A 19,794-nucleotide genomic window follows, 5' to 3' on the forward strand; every position below is an offset into this window, starting at 1 on the left:
CAGTCCAGAATGTCAAAGAAGGTCCAGCCCGAGGGTGGGCAAGGCCAAAGCACACCCATATACACAGTGGGGACACTGGGTGCCAGGGAGGGCTTGACAATAGGGAATTAGCTGCAGGGCCAAGGCCTGTGTCTCCTATGGTGAGCAAAGAAACAGGTCAGCAGCCTCACAGACCACAGAGCAACACCACCAAGCATCCTTAGAAACGTTTTATTGGCAACAGCTCCCAACCAAGTCTTCAGAGGTCTTCATGTGTCAGAGTGAAGGTAGACACTAAACCTCACAAGTTCCCCAGCTGGCAGGACAGTAGCCCTGGCCCCTACCAGGACCAAAGCCCACATGGCCATGTTGTCCTGGCAGTGAACAAACCAGGCTGGGAGCCAGACAACTCAGCCTCAGTGTCCCTCGGCATGTGGGGAGGTACCAGCAGAGCCTACCTCTAATGAGACAGTGTGAAGCTGGAGGCTGAGTAGGGTACAAGGCTGATGGATGGGGACTCTGAAGACTGGGAGAGAGGAGACAGTAGGAGCAGGAATGAACAGTTGACCAATGACAAATGCCTCTATGTGACACATGCCCTCACAAAAGAGGCCCTGAGGCTCCCTGGCCCGTGTGACCCTAGGGCCAACTCTGGGCAGATAGCGAGGCGGCCCCTTGACCTTGTGGTCAAGCTCAGGCCCCAGCCAAGTCACTGCAGGGAGGATCCTGTTGTCCTGTGATGGCCCTTTGCCTCCTCCAGCTGCTACAACCTCCTCTGGAAGCTGCTTGCAGTTGACTGCTGGCTGCTACGTGAGCAGGCCCCTGGTGAGCCTCAGCACAGCCTCGTAGGCGACGAAGACTACCATGTTGACAGGGAAGGCACGGCAGCAGTTGAGCGTCAGCCCCTTGAAGAGCACCCTGGGCCCCTCCTCCCGCACACTGGCTACCACACAGTGCAGAAGGCCTCGGTAGCGCTGCTTGCCCTGCCCATCTGCCTGCAGGCGCGACTTGATCACATCCATGGGGGTGGCCACAGCCCAGGCCAGGACCCCTGCACAGCCTCCGGCCACCAGCACAGCCAGAACATCTGCAAGAGATACCACGCATTGCCTGACTGCAGTACCCTGACGGCTGGCTTCAGCCTATCTGCCTGTCCTCAGTCAGGCTCCAGGGAGGGGAACATGACCTGTCCAAGACCACACGGTGACTTTGACAGACAGAATAAGATTCCCGCCCTAGAAGGCCACACATCTAGGTTCAGCTCCTCACTCAGGTGCCAGTGTGTGGCATGAGCTCCTCTCCTAGCCCCCATCCCACCCTCGGATGCTCACCTGGCTGGATGTGGCCGGCAGGTGTGAGCCACTCAGAGAGGATGGCATAGGAGAGGAAGTAGGTGGCGAAGGAGTGGCCTTCCCGAAGGAGCAGTGCTGAGCTGCCCTTGTAGAGACCCCGAAGTCCTTCCTCACGGGCCACAGTAGCCAGACAGTGAAGTGGCCCTCGGTACTTTGGTGCAGGCACCAGACATGCAGGGGGCACAGGACACACAGTGGGAGAAGCTGAAGCCCACGATGCCGAGGGCCGCCGCCGCTGCTGCATCTGTGTCTGTGTCTGCAGACGAACCTTAGCCACCTCAGTGGGCGATGTCAGGAATACCTGGGGCAGAGGAAGCAGGGTGGAACCTTGCCTGCAACCTGCCCACACATCCTAGGATGAGTCTCCATTGCCTTCTAGTGCCCAGGATAGTGTAGGGGAGCCTAGGCCCCAAGAAGCTGCAGGGCAGCTGTAATGGTACAGGATTCAAAGCTGGCTCTGCCCCACCAAGGCCAACACCAAGGCTTTCTTCAGCAACTACCTCCCATCACAGACAACTGGTGAGACATGTAGTCTATAATTCAGTCTATTACTAGTAATTAAAAACATAATTATTCGTAAGGTGGTCATATTGCCAATAGCATCAGCTGTCATTGTGTGGGTGGTATACATGTCAGGCTTCATGCTGGGGTCTTTACACCCATGATGTCACATAATCCTTACTATGCTTCATACAGATGAGGAGACAAGCTCAGAGAGGCTCCCTAGCATGGTCAAGGGCACTCAACTAGCAAGAATCAGAACAAAGAGTTGATCCTGGTTGGTGAGGCCCATCAGCCATTAACCTCTGCACTGCATGTGTGGCGGAGATGTCACTGGGCTTCCCTTGCAGCAGCATGCCTCTCCAAATGGCTCTGTTTAGGGGCTGTACATTTGTACATGTCTCCCCACCTAGTGATACGCCCGTGAGGGCAGGCCTTGGTTGCTCTGGCCTCCCCATCCCCATCTGCCATGCTGGGGCTCCATCTGTACTTGAGGATGAAGGATGCAGGGTGTCCATGATAACACTCCATGATGTTCAGGCATCTTGGCGCCCATGCTATAGATGAGGACTACCAGCCAGTCAAGAATTCAAGCACCTGAGCAACCCAAGGCCTGCCTAATTGGACAACTTTCTGCTTTTCTGGGGTCCCCAGACCCCAGACCAGGGTTCCTCTGTTTGCTTTACCTCTTCACAGGCCTCTACTGGGTCCACCCAGGGCAGAGGCCCTGTATATGTGTGTTGCAGAAGGAACCTAAGCACTGCAGGCAGGATGCCGGCTCCTCACCACAGTCCCCACTCCCTCCAGACTCTGCCCCCTCTAAGCCTCAGTTTCCCCACCTGCTGGGGCAAGTGACTCAGACACCTCAGTCTCTCTGAGGCCCTCCCTGCCCCCCTTGCCAACCTGTACTCACACGGACAAGGCCAGAGGCACATCCCGAGAGCGTAATGTCAGCTTTGGAGGGCTTGGCATCAGCACTGCCGTATCGGAAGCGGCAGATGTGCGAGAGGCAGTGGTGGTAGGTGCCAAAAGACACGGACGAGACCAGGGACACTGTACACACAGGCAGAGAGAGGCCCCGGTAGAAGCCCCACACCTGGTGGAAAGGGCCTGAGTCAGGTCAGGGGCCCAGCCAGGGGAGGCTGTCCTGGGCCTAGCGGAAGCCACCTCTGGTCCACTTGCATGCCCTGCCACACACCTTCCCCAGGTCATTCCCCAAGTCAGGCCTCAGAGCCTCAGCTATAAATGGGGGTCACAGTACCCAACTGGCAAGGTCATGGTGAAGGATTAAAGAGACAGAGGGTCAAGCTCAACACAGGACAGTCATTTAACGACAATAATGATGAAGTAGGATAGCTATGAGTGCTGTTTTTCATGAGCTAAACCTGGTTTGCACCAAGCCTCATGTTCCCTTTGGTAAATGTCCCCAAGTCTCTGCTCTGGACAGGGCTCTGAGCCTGAAAGTTAACTTGATGATACTATACAGGACTTCCTCCATGGGACGCCTGGCTCAGAAGGGACAGAAATGCAATACACAAGCCTCTCCCTCAAACTTCAGGAGCCCAGTGCCATTTCTAGAACCCTTATTGGAGACAGAGACTTCACTGTGGGCCTTCTGTATGCCAGATGCCCAGGCTCTCATCCATAGAGGCATCCCTGAGATGGGCACAGTGGTTCCCATTTGGAGGGTGAGAGAGCCAAGGCCCTAAGGAACCCACATCCCCTGGCTGGTTGGTGAGAGGCAGGCTTGAGGCCCAAGATCCTAACATCCCCTGCTTATCTCCCCATGACCCCAGGCCTACCCGCTCTTGGCGATACGTGTCCCGAATACAGTGCCAGATGCCTGTGTACTTTGGCTCTGTCTGGATCCTGACCTGAGGGAGAGAGAGAGAGGCAGGCTTAGGAAGGGCTGGCCCCAGGCTCAGGGCAAGGCCAGTGGGCCCTGGGGGATGGAGGGGGTTGGAGGACAGGGTCCCCCTCTTGACTTCACAGGTTTATTGGTGTGTGGGCAGAACAGGGACAGTAAGCCTTACTTGAGATGACAACCTTAAGACACAGAGTGAGAAGAGATTGACATAGACTCAAGGACCATTGGGAGCCATTAAAGGTGTTGGAGCAGGAGAAAGCTAAGTCTGATTAGCATTCTAGAAAAGTCCAACCATGGATGGGTGTAGGATATACTGAGAGTGAGCTAACCAGGCACTTGGGGTGGGGGTGGGGCCAGGCCTTGCCGCACCTTCACTGTATCCAGAGGGTAGCCCACAGCAACACCACAGACACCTGTAAGGAAAATCAGAGGCACCGGTGAAAAGAGCAGGAGGTGGTCTAGTCAGCAGTAAGCCTGTCTTATGAGGATGGTGGCCCCCGGAGTGAGTTGCCATTAGAACAGATCCCACCATGGCCCTTCCTGTCTGCACCAGGTCTCACTAGTCCCCAGAACAACCCTTGGTTTGCATATAAAGAAACTGGGGCCTATGGCTCACGCCTGTAATCCCGTCTACTCAGGAGGCAGAGATCAGGAGGCTCGAGGTTTGAAGCCAGCGCAGGCAAATAGATCATGAGACCCCATCTCAAAAACAACAACAAAAAAAAAATCACAAAAAAGGGCTGGTGAAGTGGCTCAAGGTGTAGTCACTGAGTTCAAGCCCCAGTACTTAAAAAAAAAAGAAGAAGAAAAGAAAAAGTTTCTCAGCTTGCTAGAGATTTCCCCTCCGCTGAGCTAGTGTCATCTTTTGTGAGAACTTCTGGTTTCTGCCCTCTCTGACTCATCCCTGAACCAAGTAGACCTTGCCCTCAAGCCTCCGTGTGAAGGACTTGCCTGCAGCCACCATTCCAGCTGTGGGGGCAGTGCAGAGGCACAGCCATTGCTATGAGATGCCTAGACCGCATCCAGGATGCATGAAGAGCCAAGACAGCCTGGAACCACAGGTGTGTGTGCAACAGAGTCAGGGGCTGCTATGGTTCGAACAAGCAACCCCAAAAGGCCTGGTCCCTAGCATGGCGCCATCAGGAGATGGTGGAAGCTGTGAGAAGCAGGGATTGGTGAGAGGTCCTTAGGTGACTAGGGCTGCCCTGGGCAATGACTGTGGGATCCCAGCTCTTTCTCTTCCCTTTTCACTTCCTGGCCCTGACAGGAGCAATTTACTCTACCATCTGCTCCCCACTATTGCCACCTGGCTCCACACTGGAGGCTCAGAGTAACAGCCACCTAGTCTACCAGAACCTCCAGGACTGCCAGCTAAATAAACCTTTTCTCTTTCTAAGTCACTTATCTAAAACATTTTGCATAGATAGAAAGCTGACTGGGGCATGGGAAGGCTGTGGAAGATGACAAGGCACATGGGCTTCACCCTCTTTGCTGTGTGTCCCAGGGCACATGAGTGAAAGAACGAGTAAGTGGGTACATGAAGTGTAAAGCAAAGAACTGTCTACCTGAGAGGCTCAGGTAGTATTACTCTCCTTGACCCTCACATGCATCTCACCAAAGTCCTTCTCATCCATCCAAAGCCCTGCCACAGCATCACTTCCCCTCTGCAGGCCTCCTTGACTCAACTCTAGTCTGCCTCTGTGCCAGGCAACATGATTGGAGCCTTTGTCACACAGCCTTGCTTCTATGCCTTGCACACCACTGCTACTTCCAGAGCTAGAGTCCCTCAAGGACAAGGCCCATGCCCAAGTCCCTGTGACCCAGGGCTAGACACAGAGCCCTCTCACCCAGCCTTCCTGCAGGCTCTGGAGAGAACAGGTCATCCTGAGAGCCTTTCCTGGCCATTGGCAAGGTTATGCCCTCCTCTGGGCCTCCCTGTGGGCACTAGTGTTCAGAGGAGCAGCTAGCCTTGGGCCAACACATAGCAGGGTCCAGCCATCCCTAGAAGGGCCAGGACCAGGTACCCCCCCCAAGTCAGGGCTGCCCTTCCCTGGTGACCCCCAGGCTGTTCCGTAAGAATGCAGAACCACTCACTGCTATTTCACAAGACAAAGAAGGTAAAGGTGCCAAGCTTAAAATAGCCCCTCAACCTGACCATCGATCCACAGCCTGGGCAGAGTTAGAGCCACCTGTCAGATCAGACACCTTCCCAGGATGGAAAAAAATCTCAGTCATGGAGGGCTGGGCATCAAAAGACCCCGGAGGTCAGGAAGGCCACGAGGCCACAGCCAGAGGAATGGGGTTCCCATTAGGCCTCTCCCCTCCTTCGTCCTGTCCAGTCTGTGGCTGAATATCCTGGGGGCCTCCTGTGCCCCCGACACAGGCTCTGGTCTCCACCTGTTCTGACAGTAACCAGCCCATGCTCCCAAGCCAGGGGTCCCCAGCCTGCCCTTAGTATCCTCCTGAACCCCAGGGCACTGCAGCCCCCTCCTCCCAGGCCCTTCATGATACCCGGGAGTCTGCCTTCCTTGCCAGCCTCCACGGCCCATGTCAGGCCCGGACCACCCGTAAGGGCTTCCACACACACTGCTCAGGCAGCGCGCTGTCCCAGCTCCCCAGCCCAGTACCTCCAATGGCCCCAGCAACAAAATCCATGGACAATGTGGGAGGTAGGGAGACTCTGATCTGGCTGCCTGGAAGTGTTTGCCACCAAGGACCAGTGGCCTCAACAGCTCTGCTGTGCTTCTCTGAGACCTTATGTACCTGTGGGAGGGGGCAGGGGACAGGAAGCAGGGACCTATGAGTGGCCAAAAGTCTGGCTGGGCAGCAGGCGGTCAATGCCCACGCCCACATATCCTGCAGCTGAACTTCCCCAGCTCAACCCCCAGGACCCTTGTGTGCCAGTGCCTTCAGGACGCAGGTGTCAGGCAAGTGTGTGAGAGGTCATGGGAGGTGGCACACCCCCAGATATAGATTGACCTCTGCGTGGGATGAGACTGACCAGGCTGTAAATACAGCCTCTGGTCAAGCTGAGAGGCCAAGCATGACAGTCTGCTGCTCACCTGCATCCCCCACTGTGCTACCTCTAGCCCCAGGAGGAAGCAGGGCAGCACCAGACTGCATTTACAGATGGAGGCCCAAAACGGGGCTCATCAGAGACCACGCAAGGCAGGAGCGGGATCTGATTCCCAGCCACCTTCTCTCATAGCCAGGTCAGGGGTCGCCTTGACTGGGAGGCCATCACCTCTGGGTCTTTGAAGAAGATCAGCACATCCAGTAATCCCACTCCTGGGGATATTCCCAAAAGAAAGTGACATAGGCTACTCCAGAGGCACCTGCACACCCATGTTTATTGCAGCACTATTCACAATAGCCAAGTTATGGAGACGGCCAAGATGCCCAACTACTGATGAATGGATTAAGAAAATGTGGTATCTATACACAATGGAATTTTATGCAGCCATGAAGAAGAACGAAATGTTATCATTCGCTGGTAAATGGATGGAACTGGAGAACGTCACTCTGAGTGAGGTTAGCCAGGCTCAGAAGACCAAAAATCTTATGTTCTCCCTCATATGTGGACATTAGATCAAGGGTAAACACAACAAGGGGATTGGACTTTGATCACATGATAAAAGCGAGAGCATACAAGAAAGGTATGAGGATAGGTAAAACACCCAAAAAACTAGATAGCATTTGTTGCCCTCAATGCAGAGAAACTAAAGCAGATACCTTAAAAGCAACTGAGGCCAATAGGAAAAGGGGACCAGGAACTAGAGAAAAGGTTAGATCAAAAAGAATTAATCTAGAAGGTAACACACACGCACAGGAAATTAATTCGAGTCAACTCCCTGTATAGCTATCCTTATCTCAACCAGCAAAAACCCTTGTTCCTTCCTATTATTGCTTATACTCTCTCTTCAACAAAATTAGAGATAAGGGCAAAACAGTTTCTGCCGGGTAGCGTGGGGGTAGGGGGGGAGAGGGAGAAGAGGGGGGAAAGGAAGGGGCGGGGGGAAGGGAGGAGAAATGACCCAAACATTGTATGCACGTATGAGTAAAATTTTTTTAAAAAGGAGATCAGCACAGCCCCCTATCACCACCAGCACATGACCCAGATTGCAGCTGGTGAGATGACCTGCAGAGAATATAGAGGCTCAGGACCAAATAGCTGCTACTGGCCAGAAAGCTGTGGAGTGGGGGAAGGGGCAGATGTTGACATCTTTGTCCAGCAGCTCTGTCCAGGTGGCCCTCAGAAGAGAGCAGCAGGAAGCCACGTGTCCACTTGTTTTCCTTTTCTCTGATGGGTCATTGCAAGCTGGCCTTGAACAGGCTGAGAACTGACCAAGAGGTGACACTCCCCCACCCTGCCACCAGTCTATTTTTGGGCAAGTGGGCAGTCCTAGCTGCCACATCAGAGGGCAGAGGGCAGGGGGCAGGAAATGGCCTGTACAAGGCCAGCCCTGATGTCCATCCTGGCTTGTAGAGAGACATAGTTCAGTGTCTGGCTAGGAGCCCAGCTACTGCATTCAAATCTCAGCTCTGCCTCTCATGGTTTGAGACTGTGAGCAGTCCTCCCACCCCCAATCTCCTTGTGCATAATGAAGTGAGGGTACTCCCAGCCACATGCCCACGAGCCCTCAGGGCAGGCTCCAGACGTGTTCCTACTAATACTAAGACTGCATTACTAGAAGCATAGGGTCTAGAAGAAAGGAGATGATGGGCCTGTTCTGGGCAGAAAAATACAGCTGAGTCTCAGGTTCCTTGGGTAATGAGGGAGCTTGAAGGATGCTGCCTGCTTGAGACAACAGAGACCCATTTAGTCCTACTTTTCCAATGCATTACATCTCTGGCACTGGAGCCAAAAGCCTAAGGGCTTCTCTGGACACCTTTCTCCCTCTGGAGAGTCACTGGGTTCCATGTGCCCACCCTCTAAAACATAGTCAGGACCATTTGTCACCATCCACCTGCCCTGCTGACTGCATCATTCCTGGACAGAAGCCTGCCCACAATGTATGCGACCAACACTGCTTCCTGTACATGCCAAATGTCAGCACTGGACACATTAATCCCCTGCCCTGGTGGGTCCAATGTGCTAGAGCAGGAGATGAGAACCCAAGTAAACAAGGGAAATCCAGATTGGAGGTATGGCTCAAGCAATAGAGCGCCTGTTTTGCAAGCGCAAAGCCCTGAGTTCAAACCCCAGTCCCACCAAAAAAAAAAAAAAAAGGTTGGGGGGGAAATCTATGGGCTGGGGATGTAGTTCAGTGGTAGAGCACTTGCCTAGCATTCTTTAGGCTCTAGGTTCGATTCCCCAGCACCAAAATTAAAAAAAAAAAAAAAGGGAAATCTAGCATGTGTCAGAGGACCCAGATTCCAGATTCCAGAGGGAAAATAAAGTGGGAGGAGACGGGATGAGTTTCACCTGCCCTTTGTCTACTGAACAAACATTCCCCTGCTTTACGGCAGAAACAGAAAACATGTCACCTTATCATTTGGGTTGTTTGTGAAGTTCTGGCAGGCAGGGCTGTGCTACATACCCTCAGTACCTGGCACAGGACAAGTGCCCTGCAGAGGCTAGGCAGACAGATTGTCTGAGAATGTTCAGTGAGCGGATAGAGGGAGGGATAGACAGGTGGAGGGAGGATGAACAGACAGGCAAGGGAAGATGAATTGGATGGATGAGAGATGGAAAGAAGAGTGGATAGATAGAGGAATGGGTGACAGAGGGAGAGGTGAGACACAAATAGGAGAAAATCTTGACAATGGTTGACTCTAGGGGATGGGTAGATGAGAATTGTTAGAGCCCATAAGAAAAATAGGCAAAAAAGCCGGGTGTTCCTGGCTTATGCCTGAGATCTGGAGGACTAATGTTTGAGGCCAGCCCAGGCAAATAGTTCACACAAGACACTATCTCCAAAATAACCAGAGCAAAATGGGTTGGAGGTGTGGCTCAAGTGCTAGAGGTCCTGCTTTACAAGCGTGAAGCCCTGAATTCATACCCCAGTTCCACTTCACCCCCACTAAAAAAACAAAAGCAGCAAATAAATAGCAAATTTGGGCACAGTGGCTCAAAACTGTTATCCCAGTTATGCAGGGAAACTATGATCAGGAGGACCATGGCTTCAGGCCAGCTTGGACAAAAAAGTTCATGATACCCTATATCAACAGAAAAAGCTGGGCATGGTGTCACACAGGAAGCTTAAAATAGGAGGACTTCGGTCTAGAGCAGCTGGGGGGAAAATATCTCAAAATTAACCAGAGCAAAAAGGGCTGGAACTGTGGCTCAAGCAGTAGAGTACTTGCCCAGCAAGCAAGAAGCCCTGAGCTCAAACTCCAGTACCACCAAAAAAAAAAAAAAAAAAACAGTAATCAAGAACACAGGTGTACCAGGGGCTGGTTGTTTATGCCCATAATCCCAACTAGTCAGGAACAGAGATCAGAAGGATCACAGTTGGGAAGCCAGCCCAGGCAAATAGTTCACGAGACCCTATCTCAAAAATATCAAATACGAAACAGGCTGGCAGAATGACAGAGTGGTAGCAAGCATGAGGCCCTGAGTTCAAACCCCAGTGCCGCCAAAAAAAACCCCCAAAAACACAGCTGCTTGGGCCAGCCTCCTTCGGGATTAACTGTGGTCATGAAAGGACCCCATCAACCGTGGGGTCACCTCTCACCCTTGGCTGGACCTGACTCAAAAGAAAGAAAAGAGGACTGGGGACATGGTAGAGTGCTTGCCTAGCATGCTAGAGGCCCTGCATTCAATCCCCCGGACCTGAGGGGTAGCGGGGACATGGCAGCCTCCTCCACAATCCCTGTACATGTGTGACAGGTGCCTTAAGCCTAGCATGGCTTGGGGATCAGCCTCTCCCAGCTGAGTGACCTTAGGCCAGTAGCGTGATCTCTCTGAGTCTTGATTTTTCCAACACGCAGTGGACCTTGCGATGTGGAACCTGGAGGACATCTGATGGGGCCACCTTCCCATGGGCCACGGCTGCTGTTACAGGCATCCAGGCTGACTTTCAGCCTCCTCTACCAGTGCCCAGCCCCACTACAGCTGGCTAGGGCCACCATCCTTGGGTGACAAATGTCACCGCTGCAAAGGGCTCCTGGAAGGGACAGCATGGGGCTTTCTAGCTGAGGTGTCACAGACGGGTGATACATTCTCAATGCAGTTTTCTTTTCTTTTTTTTTTTTGATGGGACTGAGGTTTGAACTCAGGGCTTTGTGCTTACAAAGCAGGTGGTCTACCACTTGAGCCACACCTCTGGTTCATATTTCTCTAGTTATTTTGGATATGGGAGTCTCAAGAACAATTTGCCTAGGCTGGTCTTGAACCTTATTCTCCCAATCTCAGCCTCCCAAGTAGCTAGGATTACAGGTGTAGGCCACTTGTACTCAGCTAGCTTTATTTTTTACAATATAGCAAAGGGAGTAACTACAAGTTATGAAAAATCATCTAGCCAGAGACAGCCAGACCGGAAATGAAGGTCCCACAATCCAGGACCAGGAACCTGCCTTCTGGTGGATCTTTTTCTTTTTTCTTTTCTTTGCCTTCTTTTTTCTTCTCCTTTCTTTCTTCCTTTTCTTTCTTTCTTTCCTTCCTTCCTTTCTTTTCTTCCCTCCTTCCCTTCTTCCTTTCTTCTTTCCTTTTTTCTTTCCTTCCTTCCTTTCCTTCTCTCTTTATCCTTTTTTGTTGTTTTTTGAGACAAAGCCCAGGCTGGTCTGGAATTCTCAGTCCTCCCACCTCAGACTCCTGAGTGCTGGGATTATAGGGACATACCACCATGCCCAGCTTCTACCATTTCCTTTTCTAATAGCAGTTTGCCACTTGCTTCTTTTCCCTATCTTGGTGGCCTTGCCACCTGGGTATCTAGGGCTCTGCTTCTCATGCACATCTATAGCATCCCAAGGTGTGGTAGAGCAGGCATCATGGCCGGGGGCTTTCAGCCAGGCAGTCTGGGCTCCGCCCTTGCTTTTCTGTTCCTGTCTGAGTGAGCTGGATGAATCCTATCACCTGCCCAGGCCTCAGTTCCCTCATCTGTAAAACCCAGCACCAGATGGTTGAGAGGACACAGGGTCATTAACCGTAAAGCACTTGGAACTGGGCTTGGCTTGGTATGGATTAATCTAGGTGTGGTGGGGCACACCTGTAATCTTAGCACTCTGGAGGCTGAGTCAGGAAGACCTCCAGTTCAAGGCCAGCCTGAGTTATATAGCAAGGCACTGTCTCCAGACAAACACTCTACACATGAGGCACTCTCTACGTGCGACCATTGTGATTTCATTGTGTAAGGGATGCATGTGGCTTGTTTCCAGGGTATTTGAAGGGCACTCTCCTAAGCACACTTTTGGGGTGTCTGTGCTTCATGCATTCACTTCCAGAGGGAGACAGACTGCTGGCCCAAGCCTACCTGAACTATTTTTCACCTCAAAGGATTTTGTCATTTTGGCAGGGTTTGGAGAGGCTGAGGAGGGGCAGTGACATTTCCAAAGACTGGACCCTCGCTCAGGAGCCTAGAGTGGGCACTGGGGATCTGGCTCAGCTCTGGAGAAAATAGCAGCTCTAACCTTTTTGGGAAATGGGGCTCCTTGGTGAGTCTGGGCAAGGGCTGGAGGTCTGCTGGGAATAGAAGTAAGCCACAGACGCCCTGCAGCCTCTATTCCTTACCTTTAAAATGGGACCAACCAACCCTGTACCTAGGATATGAGAGCCTGGGCACCACTTGGATCAGCATCATGCCAGCTACAGATCACATGCCCAGCTTGGCCACAGCTCACCCACACTTGGGAGGTGCAGTGTGTCTCTGTAGTATGACAGGTATAGGGGTGGGATGAAGCCCACCTGGTCACCCCTAGCCACCCCAGCCTGACATGCTGAGGGGTCAGGGCCCTGAGCCAGGGTCTCGAAGGCCCCTAGGACAGACCTCAGAGCTTCAAAGCCTACCACAAGGCATTTCCTGCTGCCACTCCTGCCTGTGCCTCTTCCTTGGCCTCCAGATTGTCCCTCACCTCTGACTCCCATCCCTGCTGGCCTGGCACTTCTGCTTCCCTGCCCACTGGGCTCATGGGTGTATAGCCCCAGCTCCAGTCACTGGAGTGTTACAAAGACACTGAGGCCTAGACAGGAATGTCAGAGGAGGACTGGAATCTGAGGCCCAGCTCTGGCACAGACAATAGCTGATGGACCGAGCACACTCCTTGCCTTGAATTCCCCACTTGTCAACAGGATGACAGCAGCCACCTGCTGCAGGTAAGGACTTTGGAGCAGCAGAGCCAAATCTCGGAGCCCCACTGTGACTTGTTCCTGAGCCAGCTGTCAGGGTGGCTTCCCCACTACTCCCTATCCCACCCCTACCCGGCCTTGTGCGTTGTCCCATCCAGGCGCCTGAGCCCTTCCCAGTGCTTCTCACAGCGCCCCCTGCTGCTGCATCTCCAGCACGCACACCAGGGCCCTGGGGCATTCCAACTCTGGAATCCACAGGATGCAGGGGCTATGGAGGCCACTTGGGCTTCAGGGTTCTCACCTGGACAAGGCAACCTCTTGGCCATGCAGATCCAAAATACAAGAGGCTGGATGGAGGAGTACAAGACTGTCTCCAAAGTGGGGCTACGGTCTCCCTACCTGATTAGGGGAATGACTTCAGTCATCTACTCTCTATTACCATGTCCACCTTCATTACAGGTCCCACACTGGGTGCTGGACTCCAGAGAGGACCCAGACATTCCCTTTCCTGCCCACAGCCCTCACCTGGCTCCAGCCTGATTAACTATTGCCTCTTAAGAGAGAGGGTACAAAGTGGCAGAACCGTAGAGATCTGGAGAACATGAGGACCTCATGTTCAGAAAAAACTCCTGCACAGTGAGTAATTTCATTGCTCTTGCCAAAAGCCAACTCAAGAAGGTCCCTGTGTGAGCGGGTGGGAATATGAATGTACTTCTCTAGTGACTTTTTCTGACTGACACATGTTGTTCTGACTGACACATGTTTTTCTGACTGACACCACCATGTTGTTTGCTTTAACTATGCACCATAAAAAGGTATTTTACAAACATCAAACTTTATCATCTCAGTGTCAAATCAGGCCTCCAGGAGCAGCCCAGCTAGATGACTCTGGCCCAGGGTCTCTTGGGAGGCTGTGGTCATCTGACTCGGGGTGATTCACTTGAAGGCCATGACTGGGGGCCGTGGTCACAGGCCCTTCCACAGGACTTTGCAGTATCCTCGCAACTTGGTACCCAACTATCCCAGAGGCAGGGACCCCAAAGAGCAAGGAAGCACAGTCATGCCTCTTAGGATCCACTCTGAAGCCAACCCTGTCATTTCCACCTCTCTGTTCATTAAGGGCAAGTCACTAGGTCTGGGCCACACTTTAGGGGAGGAAGTTGGGTTCTACCTCTATTTATTCATTTATTTTTGCAGTTCTGGGGATGGAACCCAAGGGCTCATGTGTGCCAGACAAGCACTCTATCACCAAGCCACATCCCCTAGGCCCCACCTTTTAAGGGAGGGAGTGCCAAAGATTTTGCAGACATATTTCCAAATCAACATGAAGAACCAGGAAAGGTAACAGATAAAGATAGCAAGCTCCTGCAAGGGCCAGAGGCCTACCCCAGGTCAGGCTGTCATGGAGGCTCTGAGGAAGGAACCAGAAAGCCAGCTTGGAAAAGGCAGTAGGACCTTCCCAGCAGTCAGTATTAGTGTGTGCTTAGGTGGGCATCAGCAGCATGGAGACTACCAGCAAGGAGGGGAGGTAGAAAGGCTGGCTGGGACTGAGGAGGGCTTGGGACACACAAGCTGAGTTTGCAGGTACATCATTGGTGCAGGCACAGTCCAGCCAAGGGAAGACCATGTGGCTGGTGGGCAGTGGCAGGTGAAGTTGAGAAGCCAGACTGAGGGAGGAACAGCCTGGTATAGGTCACCTCTGAGAAGCAAGAAAAGCTCCTCAGTGGCTCAGACTTAGGGCCACAGAGGAGCTGCATGCTACCCTCCATTTGGTCAGCAAAGCCCCATGCAGGGGTTACACCTTGAAGGTAGACCTGGCTCCCAGCCAGTTCTTTGTACTGTCTGCATGAGTCACAGATTCTTTGTGTTTGGGTATGCTGTAGGGATTCCATGGAGTGGGGTGGGGGGAGTGTGGCTTCAGGAGAGGATAGCTGTCCTCCCTCTCCACTGCCTTGGGAGACTGCTGGGTACTGGCTTGTGCCTGGCAAGAAGACAGGAGAAACCATGGAACAGAGGTGGCTCCTGAGGCCCATCCCTCCTGCCAGAGACTGTGGAACATGTAGTCTCATTCCAGGCAACACTCAAGGGCTCCTGGTTTCAACATCCTGAGCAGCTTCTCCTGAGTGCTTTCTCCCCAAGTCTGGGAGTGCTCCTGGGGCTCTCCTACCCCACATCCCGTGCTCAGTACATGGTGTCTTCCCTGCCAGCTCTTCCTCCATTTCCCACCTACTCCTGTCTCCCCATGGTGCCAAATCCAATTGACCTACCATACACTAGCCCCAGGCCAGTCAGCACACTGCCCCCATCTGGCCACTGCCTTCCGAGCCTGCTTGCACTGACCACAGGCTAACGCTGGCCTGCTTACCTGGCTGTTACTGTGCCAGTGGGAGCCCAGAGGGCTCCATGCAGGCCGGGCATCACAGGAGGGGCCAAACGGGCAGCATGCACAGCATCTTGGCACTTCGTATCCTCACCAGTTGATCTGACCACTACTGGGGAGCCCCCTGGCCTTCTGGTTCTGGGGCGCCCCTGGCAGGCTCCCTCCTGCTCTATTTTTATTCCAGAAGCATTTGCTATGACTATTTATACCAATCCCCGTCTTGGGTTTCTGGGCATCTCCTGACCCTGGCCTTCCTCTGGCTTCTTGATCCCCTAGAAGGCCAAGTGCATTCCGAATGGCACCGAGCAGACCAGGAGGCCAGCATCTCACCTGAGGGTGAGCCAAGGGGAAACCAGTGGAAGTAAGGAAACACACACGTGGCCCAGCTTTGAGGCTGGTGAGTCCAGATAGCTGGCAACACACTTAGAAAACCGTCAGTACTTCTGGTTTATTACATAAACTCTCATCTTCCAGTTCCTGCAACACCAGCGTATCTTGCATCAGAGGGACAGCAGCAGGGTTGGATACTGTTCCTGTTCCACTTCCCTTGCACTGTCTCACCCCCAGCTGCTTTCCCAGCCCATGTTACACATGACCAGAGGCAGAGGACCCACAGATCGCAGCCAGGAGATTCCTTGGAGGCACTGTCAAGAGGCTGACTTACAGGTAGGCTCGCCCACCTGCTCCCGGGCTGAGCCCTGAAGTCTGCGACTGGGAATCTGTCTTCTCAGCTGTCTCTCTAGGAGATATCAGCCACATAGGAACCTCAGCTGACTCCCACCACACGGGTTTGGAGGGAGACGCCCTTGGCCAAGGCCACACAGCTGGACAGGCCAGCACCCAGCATCCCCTCACCAAGGTGCCAGCTGGGTTCGGAGGGACCCTGACTCCTGGAGTCAGGCCTCTGTCCTGCATCTCCTTGGCTCCTCCTCCCTGGCCTGTCCATGATGTTTTTACTTCTAAAAATAAGTTTAAAAAAATTGGAACAATTGCCTCTCTTTTACAGGACAAGTGTCCCTAAAGAAGGGCTATCACCTTGAGGGATAAGATTTTAGCACATAAACTGGAGGGATAAAAACACTCAAATCAGAGGATCACCCAAGCCTTTTGAGGAGATGAGAACTGAGCAAGAATCCAAGTTCAGGAAACAGCCATATAGGCAAGGCTCGGGGTGGAGGGGAGAGCTGCCCAGATCAAGGGAGCAGCCACGCAAAGGCCCTAAGGTAGGAATGTGAACTGGAGCAGGGCATGTGAGGGGTGGAAGGTAAAGTGTGAAGTTGCAGCCAGGTCACTTTGAGCCTTAGAGGCTCATGGCAGTTAGGGTTTTACTTCAAGTGAAACAGAAGCCAAATGACAGTCCCACTCATCATTCAGTTGAACAGATTCCAGGATGGGGAGAACCAGTAACTTGCTTTCCTTTTTGCCTGCTAATAATTCTGTTTTCATACTAGACCTGCCTTATGTGAGAATTTATAAGCCAGGTATGTTGGCTCATACCTATAATTCCAGCTACTCAGGAGGTAGAGATCAGGAGAAGAAAATTTCAAGGCCAATTTGCTCAACCAATAAAGCTGGGCATGGTGTTATGTGCCTGTCATCCCAGCTACACAGGAGGTGTGAAAAGGTGGATCATGGTCCAGGCTGGCCAGGACAAAAACACAAGACTCTATCTGAAAACAATTTAAACCAAAAAAAAAAAAAAAAAAAAAAAAAGTGAGGGGGAGAACACGACTAGGCATATGGTTCAAGTAGTAAAGTACCTGCCTAGCAAGCATGCGGTCCTGAGTTCCAGTACCACCATTAGGAAAGGAAGGGAGAGAGGGAGGGAAGGAGAGAGGGAGAAATGGCAAAGTAAAACCACACTTCCCAGTTGTCTGGCTTGTCCCCATGATGGTCCTACTGCTCTGGCCTTGGGGCTCTTTTCCTCCTTAAAGGCTGGGGTCTGCAGGGCTAGACAGGCCCCTGCAGGGCAGTCTCCCTGGGACCCTACGGACCTTATGGAATACACTCCTTGCTGTAATTTTACCCTCAGGAAATGAAAAACAATGTGGTAACACAGGCTGTGGCCATGATATACTCATTTACTTTCAGGTACTTCTTTCCGGTCTCTTCCCAACTATCATGGAGAATAAGGACTTGGGCCTGTCGTGTCCCCAGTACCAGGCACATGGCAACACAGGTCTGAGTGAAGAACTCTCAGGGCAGCAGGGGATTCTAGGGAGGTGTGATTTGTGCAATGGCCCCTCCCACCTCAGTGTCCCCCTCCTCGCCCATTCCACCCAAGCACATCCAGATGGAAGTGACAGTTCCTAGACCCATCTCAGGCTGCCTCCTACATCCCTCACATACTGACCTTTGTTTCCAGACCCAACAGGTCTCTGGCTGAACACCAGCTCCCCATAACTGCCCCTACCTAAGCCCTTCCTGCAAGGTGTACAACTGGAGGCCTGCACACTCCCTTCTCAGACCCGCAGGGTCTCACCTTCCTTCGCTGGATTCTTGCAGGCTGAGGCAGGAGGATTGAGAGTTTCAGGCCAGCCTGGGCTGCATAGAGAAATCCTGTCCCTCACTCCCCATTCCCCCAAAAGAAAAACAAAACAGGATGTCCTGTTTTGAAACCAAATGTTTTCAAATACCTTCCTGACTTAGTTACCCTGTCAATGCACTTGATTCTTCCCTCATATCCTCAAAGGGATGCATGTGACATTCAGGGATTTGTGCCTTGCCACCTGAGCCTTCAAGTGACCCAGGGGACACCATGTCTTCTCTTTCCTTTTTTTTGGCTGTACTGGGGTATGAACCCAGAACCTCACACTTGCTAGCGCTCTACCACCTGAACCACACTTCCAACCCTACCATGTATTCCCAGGGCTAAGTCTCCAGATACAGGGCCTCAGATGGGCTCCAGCTGGGAGTAGCCCCAGCCATCTTCTGCCCTGTCTGGACTTCTCCCACCCCTCTGTTGTCTGGTCATACTAACAACTCTTCTACTCCCCTCCTCTGCCTGTGGAGGTGTCAGCAGGCTCACAGGCTGGTGACATTCAAACGCAGGCCTCCAGACCCCTAGCTCAGGGCCCCCCAGCCTTCACAAGCACTGGACTAGGAGTCAGCAGTCCTGGGTTTGGGTCTCTGCGTTGGATTGAGATTCGAAGGTTAAATGCGACCACACATGAGCACTGAGGTCCCTGGTACCACCAGGCTTCACTGACACCACATGTGTCCCTAGTATCAAGTGCACACAACCTTTAAGCCTGCCCCTCCTGCAGAGCACATCCTTGCATTCCCAACCGGAGTTCAGCAATTAACAATGCACAGTCATAAAGGAGGCTTGGCAGGCCTCAGGCTGTTGTTACCTGACTCTCACTGGGAAGGAGAAAGTGCCTGGTCCAGGTCAGCTCCCGACCCCCTGACACCAGGGGAATGGAGGGGAGGGGAGGAGGGGAAGAGTGGAGAGCCGCAAACTGGGACCCACACCAAGGACCAAAGGGGTCTCTTGCCACTGTGAATGTCGGGGACTACTGGGGGGCCGCTTTAGATTCGGCTGTCACCCTACCCCACCCTGGCTGCCCCACGCTGCACAGCTACCCACGGTGACCTACAGCCAAACGAGCTCCAACTCTGGCGCACGTGCGCATCGCAGATCCATCCTCCCTTTGGCCACGCTGCAACCCGGCTGCAGCTGATAGACCCACCGCTCTGTGGCCTGTTCGGCTCTGCAGTTCTCATCCCTGTCCTGGAAATTTCCTCGCTCCACAACCTTCCGCGGCTCCCGGGAACCTGCAGTCTGGTGGAACATGCGGACCCCAAAGGCCTGGCCCTATGTCCCCCTTCTGTTTCCAAGTTCGTTCCTCTCTATCCAAAAGCCAGCCTCGGGCCCCATGGTTAAGAGCCCAGGCGCGCTCAGACCCTCAGATCTCTGCTTGTTCGCCAAACAGGCCGGAAGCCACCTCCAGGTGAGCACGCCTGAGGGAGCGGCGAAAGCTCCTCCCGGGAGGCTACTGGCCGCGGACCGAGGACTTTCACAGCTAGCTATGTTTGAGCCTGCAGGCCGTGGAGGGTCCCCGCGATCCACGTCTGTTCTCGCAGCTGTGTCCCCACTATACAGGTGAGGACGCGGAGGTTCAGAGGCAGAGTAGCATCCAAATCCAAGTCTGGGATCCTAGGGTCAAGCCAGAGCGCAAGCCATCCCGCACAACTGCCCGGCGCACATTAGGGAGTTTCTCGGGCCCTACCGGCCGAGGGCGCCCCCCGGCCAGGCCCTGCCACTCCGCCGCTGCGCGGATCGTGCTTCCTCTCCCCGGCGCAGGGCGGGCGGGCGCAAGAAGCACATTCTTTGTCTGAGGCACCCGACGTCCCCCCACCTCCCGCCCGCCCGCCCGCCCGCCCGCCACGTTCCCCGCCCCTCCCACCGGGCGCGCCTGGCCAATGAAGCGCGGCGGCGGCACGCGGCGCTCGGGGTGTTGTCCGCGCCTCGCGCGCCCATTGGCTG

General features: G+C 53.4%; 1 protein-coding gene across 2 annotated transcripts; it reads right to left on the reverse strand.

The window, feature by feature from the left end:
- Positions 1–196: 196 nt before the first annotated feature.
- On the reverse strand, positions 197–19,584 carry Slc25a47 (solute carrier family 25 member 47). Of its 2 annotated transcripts, none has more exons than XM_020183549.2 (6): positions 18,905–19,584; positions 4,069–4,112; positions 3,635–3,706; positions 2,746–2,928; positions 1,311–1,632; positions 197–1,066 (listed from the first exon to the last, which is right to left on the reverse strand). In XM_020183549.2, exons 1-6 carry the CDS (start codon positions 19,029–19,031, stop codon positions 786–788), a joined length of 1,029 nt encoding a protein of 342 aa, XP_020039138.1. In that variant the 5' UTR covers positions 19,032–19,584; the 3' UTR covers positions 197–785. The 2 variants fall into 2 exon arrangements, with proteins under 2 accessions (XP_020039138.1, XP_073923269.1); XM_074067168.1 differs by lacking the exon at positions 18,905–19,584 and adding an exon at positions 6,327–6,476.
- Positions 19,585–19,794: the final 210 nt, after the last annotated feature.

Source organism: Castor canadensis, chromosome 3 (genome assembly GCF_047511655.1).
Source record: "Castor canadensis chromosome 3, mCasCan1.hap1v2, whole genome shotgun sequence".
NCBI classification, from domain to species: Eukaryota; Metazoa; Chordata; class Mammalia; order Rodentia; family Castoridae; genus Castor; species Castor canadensis.